This window comes from Hesperophylax consimilis, chromosome 6 (genome assembly GCF_061612785.1).
Source record: "Hesperophylax consimilis isolate HC1 chromosome 6, BYU_Hcon_1.0, whole genome shotgun sequence".
Lineage (NCBI taxonomy): Eukaryota > Metazoa > Arthropoda > Insecta > Trichoptera > Limnephilidae > Hesperophylax > Hesperophylax consimilis.
Window position 1 is genome coordinate 26,406,831 of NC_142841.1, and position 18,884 is coordinate 26,425,714.

The 18,884-nt window shown below is 36.9% G+C and overlaps 1 protein-coding gene across 1 annotated transcript in view; it reads right to left on the reverse strand.

Moving 5' to 3' along the window:
- Positions 1-1,765: 1,765 nt before the first annotated feature.
- The window catches only part of cn (Kynurenine 3-monooxygenase cn), a 29,944-nt gene continuing 12,825 nt past the window's right edge, over positions 1,766-18,884 (reverse strand). The window contains exons 5-10 of the mRNA XM_089632877.1: positions 17,575-17,662; positions 16,199-16,370; positions 14,511-14,762; positions 13,626-13,862; positions 13,321-13,482; positions 1,766-2,457 (exon numbers count right to left, since the gene is read on the reverse strand). Coding sequence (XP_089489003.1) covers positions 2,323-2,457; positions 13,321-13,482; positions 13,626-13,862; positions 14,511-14,762; positions 16,199-16,370; positions 17,575-17,662 — 1,046 coding nt within the window. The 3' untranslated portion in view covers positions 1,766-2,322. The remainder of the gene's footprint in view (positions 2,458-13,320; positions 13,483-13,625; positions 13,863-14,510; positions 14,763-16,198; positions 16,371-17,574; positions 17,663-18,884) is intronic.

The window sequence follows — 18,884 nt, forward strand, 5'->3', positions numbered from 1 at the left end:
TTTATTTTGAATATGATTTTGTAAAAAATTCACTAAAGAGGAACCGTAGCGCGGCCTTATTAATTAAAAACTTCATTTTGGATTTAGGCCAAAATAGCAATTTGTGGCCAAATTTATTTCATACACACGATACAGCCGTGCATGACAAAAATATTATTGTGATGATGCATTATATTTCAAGTAAACTTTTAAATTATTGTCATGATTTTATAATTTGTATAGCGCCATTTTATTCATAAAATCATTTCAAGGGCACTTTATTTAAGTATTTGGCATCACTCTGGCTGCCTATGGGCATGAGTTCCAGGGCATCCTTAGGCCAGGGGCCGTGGGCTCGTGACCCACGTGACCATAGGGTGAAGACGGAACTGCAAGGGGGCAGGAGAGTGGGGCAGTCAGCATTTTCTGAAATGCTGACCGTTAGATCCGCCCCTGAACAAAATATATTCACATCTTCCAGTCACATAGTAAATATATGCAAGGGCGCTGCGAAAGGTGCCGCCGCCTAAGTACGGAAACAAACAAAATAGATCACTATCAGTAGCAATATTATTTTATTTGTTGAAGTGTCGGCACCAAGATTATTTATTTGTTGAAGTGTGGGCACCAGGCTTATTTATTTGTTGAAGTGTGGACACTAAGCTTATTTATTTGTTAAAGTGTGAGCACCAGGCTTATTTATTTGTTAAAGTGTGAGCACCAGGATAATTTATTTGTTGAAGTGTGGGCACCAAGTTTATTTATTTGTTAAATTGTGAGCACCAGGCTTATTTATTTGTTGAATTGTGGGCACCAAGCTTATTTATTTTTAGTGTTAATTAAATTCTAGAACATTTCAAACTGAAAATAACTGTTGCCTGCCGTCAGAGAAAAGTCTTCTCCATTTAAAATACTTAAGGACGGGTTGTTTTGGAGAATTTAAACAAATCATCACATTTCAACATTCATTATCGGGATCTGTGAAAGTCCTATTCAAGTTCTGATATTATATCATTATAGACTAGTTGCTTGACAAAACTGAAATAAAAACAGAACATGAAAAAATACTTCACAGAACTTGAAAATCAACATTGAAATTTGATGAATTGTTCAAATTCTCCGAAACAACCCGTCCTAAGTGTGTAAAAGAGTTGTTCAAGTTTGTACTTCATATCATTTTAATTTTTTTCTTGTCCTAAAGAATTATTAGTTTCAAGATATCTCGTGTAAAATGGCAGATTTGGACCATCTATCCAGTCCTAAAAAACATAATAATCAAACTACAATATACCCAATTGTATATGTGACTCATTTTAATTTTTTTCTTGTCCTAAAGAATTATTAGTTTCAAGATATCTCGTGTAAAATGGCAGATTTGGACCATCTATCCAGTCCTAAAAAACATAATAATTAAACTACAATATACCCAATTGTATATGTGACTCATTTTAATTTTTTCTTGTCCTAAAGAATTATTAGTTTCAAGATATCTCGTGTAAAATGGCAGATTTGGACCATCTATCCAGTCCTAAAAAACATAATAATCAAACTACAATATACCCAATTGTATATGTGACTCTTGTAAGTAATAAAATTAATAATCTAAATGTTATAAAAAATTTCCGAATATAAGCAAGTAAGTTTGAAGAAAACTAAGAAGAATGGGACAACATGTAACAATTGGTCCAAACGTGCGCTGAGTGACCCAGAGTTACAAGTAAAATAAGTTAAAAAAAATTGAAATGAATGAAATCTAAAAGTAAATTAGATTTTTATGAAATAACTTCTATTGGAGTTTTCAAGTAAAATTGTTCAACGTGGCAGTCCTGCACGATCGATGAATTGTCAGGAAACAATTCGCTTTTATACAATAAAACAATGTAAATAAATAAAAAACACAAATATTTATTTATTTTTCAACAGAAATAAGGCAGAATATTTAATTATTCTGGTGCAGTAAAACATTAACTGTAATAGCTCCACAACTCACTATTAGTACTGTTAGAAATGTGTGGAAGATTTAAAGTTTATTTTTCTGATTCTGATCATTGTACTAAAAATGTGTAATTTTAATTTATACTTATTGATTTTGAAAACAATCTAAAGCCACACATTACGAAATGGTTCCAATTGGCAACAACATCATTACGATCTAGAAAACGCCACTGGCTGGGAAGACGGCTGTCATCAACGTTGCCCGGCGTGAAAATATATACGTTAACATAAAAATACCTTCATTATCGAAAATTTATAAAAAAAATTCAGTAATAAAAAAATCCTGAAAATACCCTACTAGGACATGCTAGATTCGGTAAGTAAATTCCCAACTAAGTCAAGATTTGCTCAATAGTTGAACATCTGAGAGATGCCAGGAATGGAGAAAGCAGAGGACTTGATGATGTGCTGGTAGTTGAAGGCGAGCAGTCCTACAGCCAGCGTGCTGACACTGGCGAGGGTGTACATGATGCGGGACAACACCTGCAACAATACAACGCCACTAATTAAATTAAGCAAGACACATTAAAATTCAACCCCGTCCATGTAATAGGAAACTTGAGATAAAAAATATTAAGGCTTAACAAACTGATTCATACAGATCTCTGATTCTGAATATAAGTTTTATTACATATAAATAAACGTAGAATTAATAAATCGTCATTTAAAAACGATTAGACACTCAAAACGCCCTGTGATTGGTCGGCGGGTTCTGACACCACTTAAACTGCTACCCCACGGGTTGGCCGACCGCATTGTTCGTAATTTTCCGCAGTGGTCTGTTGCGCTGTGCATACTCGCACACGTGTCCACTAATGGGGTTTAGAAATGTTTTTAGAAAATCTTGCTAAATATTTAAATGGGTTTTTTTTTGTTTCCATACCGACCCGAGTGGGATTTACTTTACTGTTGTTTGTATAACGTCACGTGTACCCCGTCAGATTTCAAACACTTTTGGCGGGCTTTGAAAAATGCAAACATTTAAAATTATTGCAACTATGAAATTGACATTTGTTACACAAAATACTTGTCTTTAAGATAGAAGGTGAACATTCATAAAAAAAAATAAAAATACATTACATATTCCCTAGGGGGTTATCATCTCGAAATCGGCAAGAGTTATTAGTGTTGAGGCGTTCGCTGGTGCTTTGAAGGTACACCCACCCTGTCCCACCCCGGTATAGGTGACTTATGGTCACCCCTTCGGAGCTCTCGCATGAATCTAATTTTTTTTTAATAAACGGCTCTACAATTTATATAAATGAAGCTAGGCCTTCAAAGTCCTCGCATACGGTGTTATGAAGCGGTATGCAAGCGCTTACAAGTACTAAACTAAGGACAACACAGAAAAATAAACAACAAAACAATCAAGTTCAAGTGTCAGGCAGATAGTTGGTGGAGGGGACCCACACTCCAGTACCTGTAAACACATAAAAGTAAAGTAAACAATAGAGTGACGGGGGAGTTTCGCCGAACCACGACTGGCAGTCCTGTTGAGAAATTGGTGGTGGTTGGGGCGACTGGTGCAGGTCAGGACTTCCACACCCCTTAGCCGACCACCCGGTGGTGCCCTGAAGATAAGTATTGGAAAAAGAGGGATAAAACCCTAAAGAACCTAGGGGAAAGAAGCGTCAGGAGGTCGGAGGCAGGGTGGAGGTTACCCCAGCCTGCACAGTTACCCCTCTGACCACCAACGCTCATCAGGGGTGGCGCAGGTGATTGGCGGAGTCCCCCGGTAAGAAAGAATAATAAGAAGCTCCAGTCGTGCATGCGGGGACGAGGCCCGTTATCCAACCGCTAATGGGGAAAATAAACAAAACAAAACAGACAACGGAGTTCAGTTCTCGCCTGTAAACTCGTTCGCTGGTGCTGTCATTATTTGGCAATGGCCTTCGTAACGTAGTTGCCTGCATTTGACATTTGACATTGAGGCAGGACGTTGTAGTTTCGATTCCCGCCATGGACAAAAAAATGTAACTTCGATTTTTAATACAGAGTTTTCCAATGAGAAGTGTTATTTTGAATAGCCCGCTATTTCAGTAGATGTTACTTTTGAAGCTGTCATTTTTTTACATTTGACAATTAGAAACTATGCCATTAATAAAAATGGAACGATACACGCTTCAACAATGCACTGAAATTATTAAAATTCACTTGAGTGAATCAAATGCAAATCATCTTGAGTGATGAGGCCCATTCCCACCTCGGTTTGTCGCATCTGGGGCTCGGAAAACCCAAGATTTATTGTTAAAAAGCCTCTCTATCCTCAACGTGTGACTGTTTGGTGCGGTTTGTAATGATCTGCACTTTTCAAACTTTTCTTTCTGCAATGAATTTTCTTTAAGTTCCATAGGTAACTTTTCCACAAGGCTTTGATTATGTATATATCCGGGGTAGGAATATCCTCCCCGCCGTCTGTACAAGCCTTTGCTTCTCTCTCTTGATTACACACTCCTTCGAGTGTGTGCATCCTAGTTTGTCTACGTGTTTTACGACCTTAAACGTAATTATTTCACGGGACGGTTCAGTATAAAAAGGTCTCACCGAACGTTGTGTTGTTTTTTTTGTTTCTCGGTATAGAAACCTGATTATCTATGTATGTGGTATCCCTCGGTTCTTTTAAGATAGAGTGAGTTGAATCTCTTACCGCTGTGTTTTAAAGCCATTTCATAATCCTTGTTTTTTGTCTCGCCTGCTCCCCAACTAGCTACGTGATTCTACCTGTCGTAGGGTAATGTGAGTATGATAAAGTGTTAGATTTTATAATACATGTGATATACATACGATAAATTTATGGTGTTAGTTGTCGGCGCCATCCATATGTATATTTTGGAAGGGGAAGGAGAAACAGAAATGAATTTGTTCAAACTAAAGTTGGCTCCTCCGCTTACCAAACAAATCTGATGGATGATAATTAGAACAAGGCAATCGATCTCTACGTGTCTGGATATCCGAATCGGCCGGGTCTGACGGGCTTTCGCGGGGTCTCCCCTTGTTCCGACTGGCAACCTTCACGCCATAATAAAGAAAACCAGGTCTTCATACCAATTTCAAAAATGCCCCAACCTCATTACACCTCCAGGAAAATCTACTTTACTAAATGTAGAAGGGGAAAACCATGAAATCCCTTGTCACGAATCTAGTTGCAAAAATGTGAAACGTAAGGTCTCAAGTTACATGCCACCTCCAGAAAACGCTGTAAATTCCACGTCGTCGGGAACTTACATCCCTTTCTAGGTCAATAACACAGATAACACACGACGATCTTGTCGACATCATGTCTGCTTCTATGGATAAGTTGTGTGCTTACCCATTCAGCCAATTATCATGTGAGATATATGTAAGGTTTACTCGAGATGTCAAATTTAGGATGAGAACTGTCTGTATTTTAATATTTAGTTCCAGTAATTATTTTATGAGGTTACTAATTCCCTCGTGTATTAGGTATGGATATCTTCTATTGAATACCTATCCTCTCAGGTAGGTATAAACGGATAATTGGTTTGATTTTGGCATTTAATTTTATGAGGCTGCCTACCTCACGAAAAGGGATCTGTTGAGAAAAGTTCTTCGGTTGGTAGTTTTATTTCGGAGATTACCATCTCCCCTTTTTGACTCTAGATTTTTTCATATGTATCCCAATTTGTAAATTAGAAAGTCAAATAACAGATGATAAGTATTCATTTTTGTTCTGTTTGGTTGCATCCGATCGCTTTCTATTCGGGCGGTCATACGCTAGCCAAACTCTCTCCCATTCGACTGACTGTACTAAAAGCCTCTTGTCCCGGCTGGTGGTAGGTACTCTGTAGATAGGTATTTTTATGCTGCGAATTTATATTGGTTGGCCTAATTTGTAATAGGTATTTAATGTTTCGTCGGCGATTCAGTACCTATCGCAGGGACAACGTCATGATTTGATTCGTAATGTTTTAAAAGAATAACAGATCGGCAGGTAGGTAATTTTTTAATATGACCCCCGGACCGAGGCATTCCCCTAAATCAAATGTTATCGGCCCACATATGAAAAGGTCATTGGCCCGTCTCCTTCTTACAGCTGATAGATAATCCTGTCTGGCGTATTCCTGTAATGAAAACATTATTTGGATGGCAAGTGTTGTAAACCTGGTATTGAACACTGTGACTGGACTCCTGTAGTAATACGTTATTGGTATGGCAGGTATTATAAACCTTGTTCCTGTTCCTCGGTTGCATCTGTCCTTTAAAGGGTCCTCTGGAATTAAATAAATAATATAAAGAAACTCACCCTGTCAGCCATTTCCCAATCCCAGTATGAAGCTTACTTGGTTCTACCCTACATAGCTAAATCAGTTTAGTTTAACTTCTCTCTCGGGATTCCTTCCTCCTTTTAGCGAAGTCCTTGCAATTTGCTCAGTTTTATGGTCTCCTCCCTATGTCTATAGAAGAATAATTAAATAATTCTGTAAATAAAATTGTACCTCCCTAAAACCTCTGTCAGGATTCGAACCCGCAGTCTTATGATTTATCCCAGAGCTACATAACCTCTTATTTTATGATTTGTTTGATTCTTCGGTTTACGGTCTCCATGGATAGGACGCCATCTCGTTAATTATTAATTCCTCCCTAGCTCGATTAACCGATATGGTAAACACTTTTTTTTTTTTTTTTTTTTGTATTAGGCAATTCACCCTAAAGAGAGTGCTTTGTGCCGATTGGGTTAAGATATATGGTTAAACTGATGTGAATTATCTATAAGGGGACTGGACATATCATATATTAAAGTCATTCAAATCTATAAACTTATAAAGAATAGAATATACGCGAGAGTTGTTGAGAGACAGCAAATATGGAATACTAAGGGGAGACTGGTGGGTGATTTTAATAAGCAATCGATACATGCCTTTGAAAGAAGAATGGTTTTTACAATTGAAGAAGACATGGTCAAGAGTCTCATCCTCCACACCACACTGGCATAATGAACTTTCGAGCACCCGAATTTTAAACAAATGAGTTGCAATAGAGCAGTGGCCAATTCTCATTCTCGAGATACAGGAAATAAATCTTTTGGACTTTTTTTTGCCGTGGAACCAGGGTTTACTTGGAATATGATTTTGTATTCCAGCATAGAAAGATCCAGTTTGAGTTTTCGTGACTGTCCAATTTTCTTCCCAGGAACGAGACATGTTGGATTTAAGAATAGAGAAGACGTCAGAGACAGGAATTTTAAAATCTAAAGGAATAGAACCAGATACAGTTCCAAGTTTAGCGAGAGAATCAGCTTTCTCGTTACCCTCAATTCCTAGATGGCCAGGCACCCAAACCAGTATTGTCTCAAACATAGATTCGTTTAAAGAATCGAGGATTTTTTTAATATTACAAATAACATAGTCTTCTGGACATCGAACGATATTAGAGGAAATTTTTAATACTGCACTTAGAGAGTCAGTACACACTAAGGCTCGACGAATATTGAGGAGTTGGATTTGAATTAAAGCTTGTTCAATTGCGAAGCATTCTGCAGTAAATATGGAAATTTCTTTAGGCAATTTATAAGACAGATTAACATTGAATTCAGGAATATATACCGATGCGCCGCATTCTTTGTGGTCGGATTTGGAACCATCTGTGTATATGAGGGAAAATCCAGGAAACTTTGAAAATATAAAGTTTTTAAAATGTTCTTCAACATTTTGAAAGTTATTAGCTGATGATAAAATGTTCGTCCGGAAGTCAGAAATTATTACGTTTGGGATAAAATTAATAGCATTAAACGGGGTACTGTAAATAGGAAGGATTGGATCATCTTGTAGATTTTGAAGGTAAGAAGACAGATATTTAAATGATAGAAAACTTTTTAATAAGAGAGGGAATCGATCTCTATCTATTACCCTCCTTCTGCTATTTAAATTACTTAACAAACGATCGAGACTCTGTTCCAATGGGTGACGCGATAAAGATAACGCTTTGAAGATATATCTATCCGCGAGGTATTGTCTTCTCAAAAACAAGGGAGGATCTACACATTCTATCTGAAGAGCATTAATTGGAGAAGATTTCATTGCCCCAATAATCATTCTAAGCCCTTTTGATTGGATTCTTTCAAGTTTTTTATCCAGATATTTAGGAAGTGGGTCGAAAAGAAATGTGCCATAATCCAAGTGACTTCGAACGAGGGAATTATACATTAGTTTAAGAGTAGTAGGATGGGATCCCCACCATACTCTGGAAACAGCTCGCATCATATTAAGCCCCTTTTCACACTTAGCAGAAACGTTCTGAATATGCGGGAGCCAGGAAAGCTTATGGTCCAAAAGCAGGCCAAGAAATTTTATTTGCTTAACGATTTGAAGGGGGAAATTATCAAAAGAGACTGTAAAGTTAGGCAGTTTTCTTTTGCGAGTAAAAGCCACTACCTTGGTTTTAGAGGTAGCTAAATTCATTCCATTTGTCAACATCCAAACTTTAATATTATGTAAAGCCAAATTTAATTCCTTCGCAGCATGCGATAAATTTTTGTGAAATAAATATATGAGAAAATCGTCCGCAAAATAAAGTCGCTTAATAGACGAAGGGATTACAATGTCTAAATCACTCATATAAATATTAAATAATAATGGACTGATTACAGACCCCTGGGGTAGCCCTTTCCAAAGTTTGCGCTTCAATATGTTTGAGGAAGAGTGGATAATAATGGTTCTGTCTGTTAGCAAGTTGATAATAAATTGAACTAATTTTATGGGGATTTTTATTTTAATTAATTTTTCCTTCAAAACATCAATTAATACATCGTCGTAAGCTGAAGAAAGATCTAGAAATGTGGCCAATGTACAAGAGTTAAGGGATTGAGAAATACGGATATCTGTTGTTAACAAACTTAAATTATCCATAGTAGATTTCTTTTTACGAAAGCCGTATTGATTAGGAGGGATAATACTGTGATTTTCAACAAACCATTCTAATCTGTTCTTTATCAAATGTTCCACTACTTTAATTAAACACGACGAAAGAGCAATAGGACGATAGGATGAAACTTCGGACGGATTTTTCCCTGGTTTTAAAACCGGGAGGATTTTTTGAACTTTCCAGACATCCGGAATAAATCCTGTTTCAAACATGTTATTAATTAAGGATAAGAAATATTCAACCGACATGTCGGAGAATACTTTAAAGAAGCTATATAATATTCCATCAGGACCCGGAGAAGAGTCAGAAAGAGATTTGATTACTCGTTTTAGTTCACTAACTAAGAAAGGAGAGTCTAGCCAGTTAGAGTGAGATGGATATGAAATAAAAGAGGGCATTTCTTCACATCTGGCAACTGAAGGAGGGGCAATCTTATCAGCAAAACCCATAATAATTTCCTCCGGAATATGTTTGGTACGCTCCGGAGCATATGACGAACCGAATTTTTTTAAATTAGTCCAAACAGATGACTGGGGAGTTTCAGGAGACAAGTTTTCTCAAAATTTTCGCCATCCAGACCGCTTTTTATTTTTCAAAATACGTTTAGTTTCTGATTGGACGCGTTTCACTGATAAGAAATTTTCAAAAGACATGCATTTGCGGTAAATGGAAACTGCTTCTTTTCTAGAGTTAACAGCACGAGTGCATTCTTCGTCCCACCACGGAGTCGAATGTTTAGTTTTAATGTTAACTTTACGCTTTGGAATGGATTTTTCTGCTGCTTTTATAACTATACTAGGAAATAATTCACATTGTGTTCTGATGTTCCCAAGAGAAGATTTTACAGAGTGAACAAGAGAGTCTAATACAGAAGAAAAAAATCTCCAGTTCGCATCTTTCGTTTTAAATTTAAAATTATTGTTAATTGTAAAGGAATGCGAGGTGGTTAGATAGTGAAAGAGGATTATAATAGGGAAATGATCACTGGAAAGGGGGTCTTTAAGTATGTTCCAAGAACATTTACGTATCACCGAAGATGAACAGAGAGATAAATCAACAACACTTTTCCTTTGTTGAGGGGGGGTGAATCGGGTTGGAGATCCGTCGTTTAAAATACATAAATTATGGGAATCAATAAAATCTAAAAGATTACGGCCAGAACGATTCGTTAATTCACTACCCCAAGAGGTAGAATGAGCGTTAAAGTCGCCCAGTAACATATACGGGGGACGGATCTGAGACATAAATGATGACCATTCGTTTTCATCAAAAATAGTGGAGGGAGGGACATATATTGATAGTATTGTAATATCACATACAACAGCTGCTACTATCTGAAAATTGTTGGAGAGAGTATGAAACATGATTGGTTTGAAAGGGATAGAGTCATGGATGATTAAGGCAGCGCCACCTTTACCATCCAGTCTATCATGTCTAAGACAATTATATCCAGAAATCTTAAATAGATACGAGGGTTTAAACCACGTTTCAGAAATAGCGGCAACTGAAATTTCATGTTCATCGAGTAATTTTACAAGTTCAAATTTATTACAGATTAGACTTCTGATATTCCACTGAAGAATTCTGTTCAGTTTCTGAGACATTAGGAAGACAGGATAATAATGATTTAATGCAATCGGCAGCGTTGGACGGTATATTATTGTTGTTTGAAAGAATAGAAATTAAGAGGGTAATTAAAGTCTGAATGAAAGCAGAATTTTCATTCACCACTTTCCCTAAATTAGTGGAAGATTGGGAACTATTTAAAGCACTCCCATTGAGTGTCTGAGATTTATAATTCCCATTTGGGTTAAACAGAATATCATTATGTTGATTTTTATCAATAGAAGCAATAAATTTTGGTTTTGGTTTTTGTGGTATAAAAATTGTTTCCCTGTGAGAAGATGATGGAGGAGATTTAGAGTAAGATAGATTGCTAGGAATTGAGGTAGATGTTACCTCTGCAAACGATTTTATTGCAGGTGGGAATAATTTTGATGCCTGGAAATATGAAATGTTATCTGAAGCCATTGATTGTTTAATATTCCTTTGTCTGGTCAATTCTGGACAGGCCACACTAACCGCTGTATGATTTCCCTTGCAGTTAATGCAACGTGGATCATTCGATGATTTTTGGCAAAGATCAAAGGGGTGGTCTTCTCCGCAATGAAAACAACGTGGAGGGGAACGACATATGGGTTTTGAGTGTCCGAAACGGCAGCAGTTAAAACACTGGATCGTCGGGAATTTATATACTTCCACAGGGAGTGCGTTGTAATAAATAAATACCCGAGATGGCAAAGTTTGGCCTTCAAAAGTAATAACAACCGATTGTGAGGGTTTCCATGTAGTGGTTCCATTAGATGTATCTTTGTAATTTAATCTACGTGCTTTTAAAACCTTGGGGGTCACTTGAGAATCATTAAGTGCATCAACAATTTCAGATTCTGAGAGATCGGTTGGTATACCTCTCACTCGGCCCATTCTAGTAAGGTTGTAAGTTGGAATATAAGATTTAAATTTGTGGTGTGAAAGCGTATCTATTTTTTGGACAAATTCATTTGCAAAGTTTGCGGATTTAAATTCTAGGGATAACTTATAGCGGCCTTCCGGCTTAATAGATCCGTTAACTATGCCAAGGTTACTGTTTTTTGAACTAAAAATGAATTTCCCGAAATCCAGAGGATGAATGATTTTTCCTTGTTCAGTACTTTGGACATTGACAATGAATGGAGCCGAGGAAGATGGGGAATAACTTAGATCAGTATTTTTAGATTCTGATAATATGGTATCCTTACGACTTTCCTTAGGGTTTGAGGTTTCATCGGATTGCGAAGGTTTAATTTTGGGTGGTACATTAAGACAGAGCGATGGTCTTCGTTTTCTGGAAGGGAGTATTATAGAAACATCCGATTCATACTCATCTCCAATATTAAATATGGACTCGGGGTCAGGAGGGCGATTTTCATCTTCCTCCATATTTATAATTAATTAATTAACAAACAAAAAAAAATAATACAGTCTATTTGATTGACTGTACACACTAATTTATCAAAACCTAAATATAACAAACAAATAATAGAAAACAAAAATGTAACAATAATTTCTTATCTGTACGAAGTCCGCGACAGCAGGTAGGCAATTCGTCAAACACAGAGCACGACTATCCACTACCGTAGTTCGATGACTAAATGTGGTAAACACTTCCTGCTGCTAAGTACGTTCACTTTGTTTTAAGACGCAATTATTATTATTATTTCTATGTTTTAAAGATAAGTAATTTAGTTTGAACTGTTTACGAAATCACGTTTAAATTAACACATTTTATAATATAATCGCTATCGCACAACATTTAGTCGTATCCTCACTGAGTCCAACCATTTTCACTTCACATAAACACCGGTTCAATAATATTTCACACTAATTTAATATTTAACAATAATTTTTAACACCATCTGAATTCACCAACTAAGAGTTACTTCACACACTCTTTCAATCACCACTGATTCTAATTCATTTCTCCGAGCTCTCTCCTTATTGAAGTTTAAACATCGACTGTCTTCGTCCTCGCAATATCCCCTCTTTCTCCCTTCCCGTGGGAACGTGTTTACTTTAACACTTCAATCAATTATCCAAACTCACGTCTAAAAGAGTTTCAAAACACGCTGCAAAGGTCTACAATTCCATGGTAAAGAATTCATAACTCTGTTTGAAGGGCACGCCTGTCGCATTTTATGTTGTTAATCTAAACAAAAAAATTTTTTGGAGTACGTGCGTCTCGTTTATATTATGTAAGTGTTCAAACCATCACAGGTTTATGGTCCGGCGGAGTCATTGGACCTTACTTTTTCGAAAATGAGGCTGGAGCAACAATTACGGTGAATGGATTGCTATCGAGAGATGATTAATGATTTTTTATGGCCGGAATTGGATGGTATTGATCTGGACAACGTTTACTTTCAACAAGACGGCGTGCCACACAAGCAACGAAACCATTGATCTTTTACGATTGAATATCAAATTATAATACTGGCCCTGATATAACCCTGTATAATACTGGCGCAGACGTGAAAAATTACGGAATACCGCAATTGTAAGGTTGATACTTGCATTTTAACTAAAAAGCGCAGACCCATGAAAAATTATGGTTAGGTATTTTCAATTTTAAATTCCAAACATATCCGAGTTCATTGAACTGGAGTTACAATCACTCACAGACAGACCCACAATCGAATACATTTATTATTATTTTGATAAGGGTGTTTGTCGTGTGGACGGATACTAAGACAGGCGAGCACTATAGTTCGTAGAGTAGGCAAATGGCTTGGCGAACACGGCGCCTTAGTAACGCTCCGTTCTAAGCGGCTTGCTTCAACAGCACCTAAGTGAGCCTAGTTGCAGATTTCTCAAAGATATGGAAGAAGGGATAAGCAAAAAAGGTGATTTGATTGATGGATTATTTACCTTATCCTGCCATTTTCTGTTGCTAATACAGCTGCTGTAGCCCATGTCCGTGAAGGTGACGGAGTTGTACAGCGGAACCCACACGAAGGGGATGGCCCAGAACAAGAAGTCGTCCAACTTCTTCCTCCAGAGGTAGGAACGCCGGGTCACTAGGTCACGCATCTAAGAAATCAGCAATCAGTGCATTTAATATTTTACTAGCGTTTATTATTATTATTATTACACTCAGTCAGTAAAAGGAAGTACAGTGGAGAAATCATTAACAGGATAAGTTTTCAAACAGTTTTGTTAGTGCTTGCACTTACCTCAACGTAGTTGTACATTGCCAGGTCACAGATGGCATGCGCGTCCTTGACGCGGTGCTCGGAGAAGTCCTTTAGCGCGTGTGCCAGCGCGCCTTTAGCTCCAGGCCGACTCAGCAGCTGGTCGAGCAGCAGGCAGTCCTCAAAGCCGGCGTTCATGCCCTGCCCGTAGAATGGCACCATGGCATGCGCCGCATCGCCCAGTAGGATGGCCTTGTCGCTCACGTGGTATGGCTGGCACTAGAGATGTTCAACTCATTGTTATGTGGAGGGTTAGGTTTGTAGGTAGACAAGTGATACAAAAGTGAGCAAGATTCAAAGGAGATCTCGGCAACAGGGGGGCATTGAAAGGCAGCTCAGGCTACCCACTACTTTCCCTAACCGTTTCAACCTTTAACTGGCGTCCTTGCCCCATTGGACCCATGTTGATTTTTGTTTCTTTAGTTACTCACGCGCTATTTACCGCAGTGACCTTCTCTAATGAGTACCTTCCTCAAATGAGGATTTAAAATGACAGAGAACAATGGGAGGATACCTCTCGAACTGCGTATGAAAATCTCCGGTATTCTGGAAGTGTCACTTGTTTATCAACCTCATCCCGAAGAAGTCAAATAGGAAAATATGCCTTTATGTCCTTCTGACAAGAGTGCCCATCTAGACCATCCATATTTATATCGAGTGTAACAATCCCGTTTGTATCGCATCCTCTGTCAGAGTACGCATAATCTGTTTCATTGAGCGAAAAATTACTTCATTTCTACCCATTTTTACTGTTCAGCACAAGAACATCTATAGCTATTTAAATGATGTAGGGTATACTAGAAAGTAGGAGGCCATAGAATTAAGTTTAGGAAACTGTTTGAGCCGCTAGTATAATATATAGGTTACCTTGATGGAGACAAGTGGGAGCGGTTTCGCCTGGAAGAAGTCCTCTTGCAGCTTGTCCTGTCCAATGAGCGGGACGGCGTCTGGGAAGTAGCAGTTGAAGAAGGCAAGCAGCGCGGCCGGCGAGTCCAGCGTCTTGAACTTGGTGAAGGGCATGAACAGCGTCACGGTCCAGGAGCGGTCCTGGTTGGGCAGTGCGATCATCATGAACTCCCCGCGCGGCCAGATGTGCAGGAAGGTGTGGGGCATGGCGAACTGACAATAAGGCAACACACCAGTATACTATACAAATCAATGCATACATACTAAACAACTAATGCTACGATTTAACTACTAATAATACGACGGGGTACCCTAAAGAAACCAAATTGATGTGTGGGGGGGCTTAGTTTTTGCAGTGCCGGTTTCTACCAGAAGAACCGTGTATAGCTACCTTTCTCTAGTCAGTATGTCAGGCACTGCGCTGGAGAAATCGTCCTTACGGTTGGAGTCAATTTTTTGGTGACAGTTGTTTTGTGTACTCGTCGTTTTTGCATTGTTAATTTTCGTGAACGGAGTTCCGAAATGACCACTAACGTACTCTACACCACCACTTGCTAAGCTACCATTATCAAATCAATTAGATAAAAAAATTAACATTGTTCCTTCCTTTCTTCCCATTGAACCGTACAGATATACGCAATATTTACACACAACCATGAGAACACTAATTATATGTGATGTGTGCAACAGGGACGGGTAACAAGTCGACGCAAGGTGACGAAGGTGGTTGGCCGTGTTTGATTACCGTTGATTACTATTGAAGAGGTGGTTATTGGAGAAAGGAGAGATTACCAAAAACCTCTACAGTCGTACCCATAATATATTTTTTCATAATAATATTCAAGTAAGATTTTTTAGACTGGCATCACTTTGTTCCAATCCTCAAAAACACGGTCATTTTCGCGTTTCGCTTTTAGTTTCTAACTTCACTTTTCTTCAGATTACATTTGCGATGTCATCGACCCGGTCTCCTTTGATTGCTTCTAAATCTAGTCAATTTAATTATGCATTCTGTATTGCATTTGTAAACCGATATTTCGATTTTAAATATTCCTCTGATAGTGCTGACAATGGGTATTACTGCTTTTTTACATTTTCATTGAGCGACCGATCGTTATTAAGTCAAATCAACCATATTGTTAACAAAGTCCGCAATCTCCATCTTAATACGTTAGTAATGCGTGCCTAATCCTGGGGGTCGGGTGGTTTAAACAACTGTAAGCCACTAATACTGCGGTATAACGGCAGCTATTCACAGCAGTACGCATACGTGTGATTATGAGTAACGTTTTCTACTAACCTGCTCTTATCTCTACGTATTATGAGTATGAGTAAGACGGCTAGTGTTTTCTTCTATCATATGTCTTCCCAAAAACCTATCAATATTTGTTTTCGTATTGGACCTGGAGGTATAGGATGCATGAAAATGTTCTATGCCACTAAAGTTGACGTAGCTACATTTCAGAATATTTTTGTTTAAGGGTATTGAAAATACTAATTTCGCTTGGGCCTATGTCTGTAACTCTTGTTCAATGAACGCTTGGACTTTTGCAATGAATTAAAGCTTCACTTTCAAAATTGGAAGAGTATGGCATCACCAATTGGGTTATGTTGTGAAGCTCAAGGTAGTTCTTATGTTCTGTTCTTACATCTCCATGTTCATTGGGTGGTATGCAGAGTTCTAGATATCCATGCTCAATGTAGGTCTGACTGAAGTCGAAGAGCGGTTCCTTCATCATGTGCTTCCTGACAGTGGAGAATGCCCCATCAGCACCCACCACCAGGTCGGTTCTGACCTCCACTGTGTTGCCGGTCAGGGTTCTGGAACAAACATAATAAGCCTATTTATAACTGCGGTAAAACTTGTAAATTTCAATCACATTATTAGTCAAGAGTCATGCCAGTAGATTTATCGGTAAATATAAAGAATTACTGGACATGGTTAATATCCACAAAATATTTCAAAAACACCTTGTATCAGTTTAATAACAATAAGAAATAACTTTTCAGTCATCGGAAATAGAAAATAAAGCATTTGAATAGTTATTTCGTTCAAATGAAAATTGATTGTTCACTTGGCGGCCATTATTTTTGACGTTACAGTTTTTTTTCTTTCATATAACCCTAACTAAGAAGTAAAATATTAGTTAAATTTTTTTTTAATAAAACTAGCATAAAAAACCTATTATCATAATAATGATATTGTTATGTAAAAACATAGCTTAAAAAAGATGTCAACTAAAAAATTATTTAAAAAAAACCTTGTATCTTGAATCAGTTTAGTAACAATGAGAATCTTATTGATCTAATTATTTATCAATTTATTTTCAATTTGCAGAACTCCATTTTAATTTTACGTTTAACCTTTTAAATACAATAATATTATTATTATTCAATTAATTTATAAACAATGTCTGCAGTGTAATTATTATTACGCGTGACAGCTGTTTTGCCTTCTGAAGACATTGTAAAACTGTCAATTCAGTATTATATATTACAAGTACACTGTTTTTTTTATAAATTGAAGAAAAATACAATTGAAAACACGAAAGAAAAGCTTAAAAAACTAATTAATACTATTTATTTCAGTTTCCGGAAATAAAAAATAATACATTTCAATAGTTATTTCGTAAAATTTAAATGTAATTATTCGCTTGGCGGCCATTAATATTAACATGATAATTTTAAGGTTAGTTTCTTATTTTATTTAACCCAAATTAAGAACCTAAAAAGATTTTTAGTTTGGTTTTAATATAAAAATTAAAACTAGCTTAAAAACCATACTTTAAAATTATTAAATTCGTCTAATTAGCCGTTTTTTTTAAGGAGATTCTATTAAAATGCATTATTTTCTTTTCCGGTGACTTAAATAGTTGTTTCTCGTTGTCATTAAACTGATACAATTTTTTTTTTTAAATAATTCGTGCATATTAACCGTGTCCATTAATTCGAGATATTAACCGTTATCTCTGTCCGCTATTTACATATTAAACACGTTAAAGACAGAAAGGGCAATAATACTAACTGTAGGAAGATTACTCTGCCTTGTTCCAAGTTTGCGTCGACTAGTTTGTGGTTGAAGAAAAGGCTGACATTAGGATATTTCTCCGTTTCTGTAACAATATTTCAATAAATTAAATTACTTAATATTATCTCCAACAGCGCATTAATTCGAAAACAAAAACATTTTTGACTGTATCGATAGAATTTCGTCTATCTGTATTTTGTTTGTACGTTCCGTTCTCGTTTCAAATGGTGGCCGTCTTGATGGTTCAGAAAAGATTATGATTATAAGTGTGAAATCTATTTATTCGCATTTTTTCAACTTTATGGTAGGTACCTACCTGAAAGAAAGTTTGAAAAACGAATTGTCATTGAGGATAGTGACGTTTCTTTGAATACATTGTATAATTATTACTTATTCGAAAATTAAAAATAGTGTTAAATAAAAAACAAGGTATTTAATTAAGTAGGTAGGTATTTAAGTACCTACTTACAAATCTGTGATTTCAGAGGAAATATTGAGTTTGATTGAAATTAGAAACATACTTTTTGGACACAGAACTACCTGTATCGGTATATTCAGGTCGCTGGTCGCCTAATTTTCTGCGTAAATCCCCAACCGAGGCTGACTTATCTTAAACCAATAATTTATGATAAATAATGTAACACAAGTCATGTGACTAGTGGCAGTGAAAGCACACGGGTGTCCGGTTACCATGAGAGGTGCCAACATTGCCTAGGATCTAGGAGTAGGTAGCTAGTGGCCCTAGAGGGGGTAGTGACAGCGAACAGTTTGTTGGTTGAGCCAAGATACGGCGTATCGGGTGACACCGGATTCCTGGCTGGAGACACATCACTGTAAGGTTTCACTTCGCTTTTTCCCAATGACTTTGACTGCCTACTAAAGAACAAAAGTCAAAACAAATAATCAATTTCAAAAATATTTTGTTTTTATACATTTCCTACAATTTTCCAAATTTCCTTACAATTTGAGAGGTGCGTTTGGGTACCGCCGCCCCGGGAAACATTTATTGGATAACCAATACCGCTGCAATATTATTTTTTAATGGTTAACTTATGTTTATAAGACAAGGTTATGCATGGCACAAAGGATAACTCATTATTATAAGCAATAATAACTTCAAATATCAATACAAATTGAAAATGTCTCCCGAGTAAAACTAAAGTTGTTTGTTTACAGGTGAAAAAATATATAATAAACAATAATTGTTGATTGAAATACAAGTATAGTCTTTTTTTTTAAAAGACCCCACACAGCATCCCAAAAGACGAAATAGGCCTCCTGTGTGGGATATTGTAAAAAAAAATTGC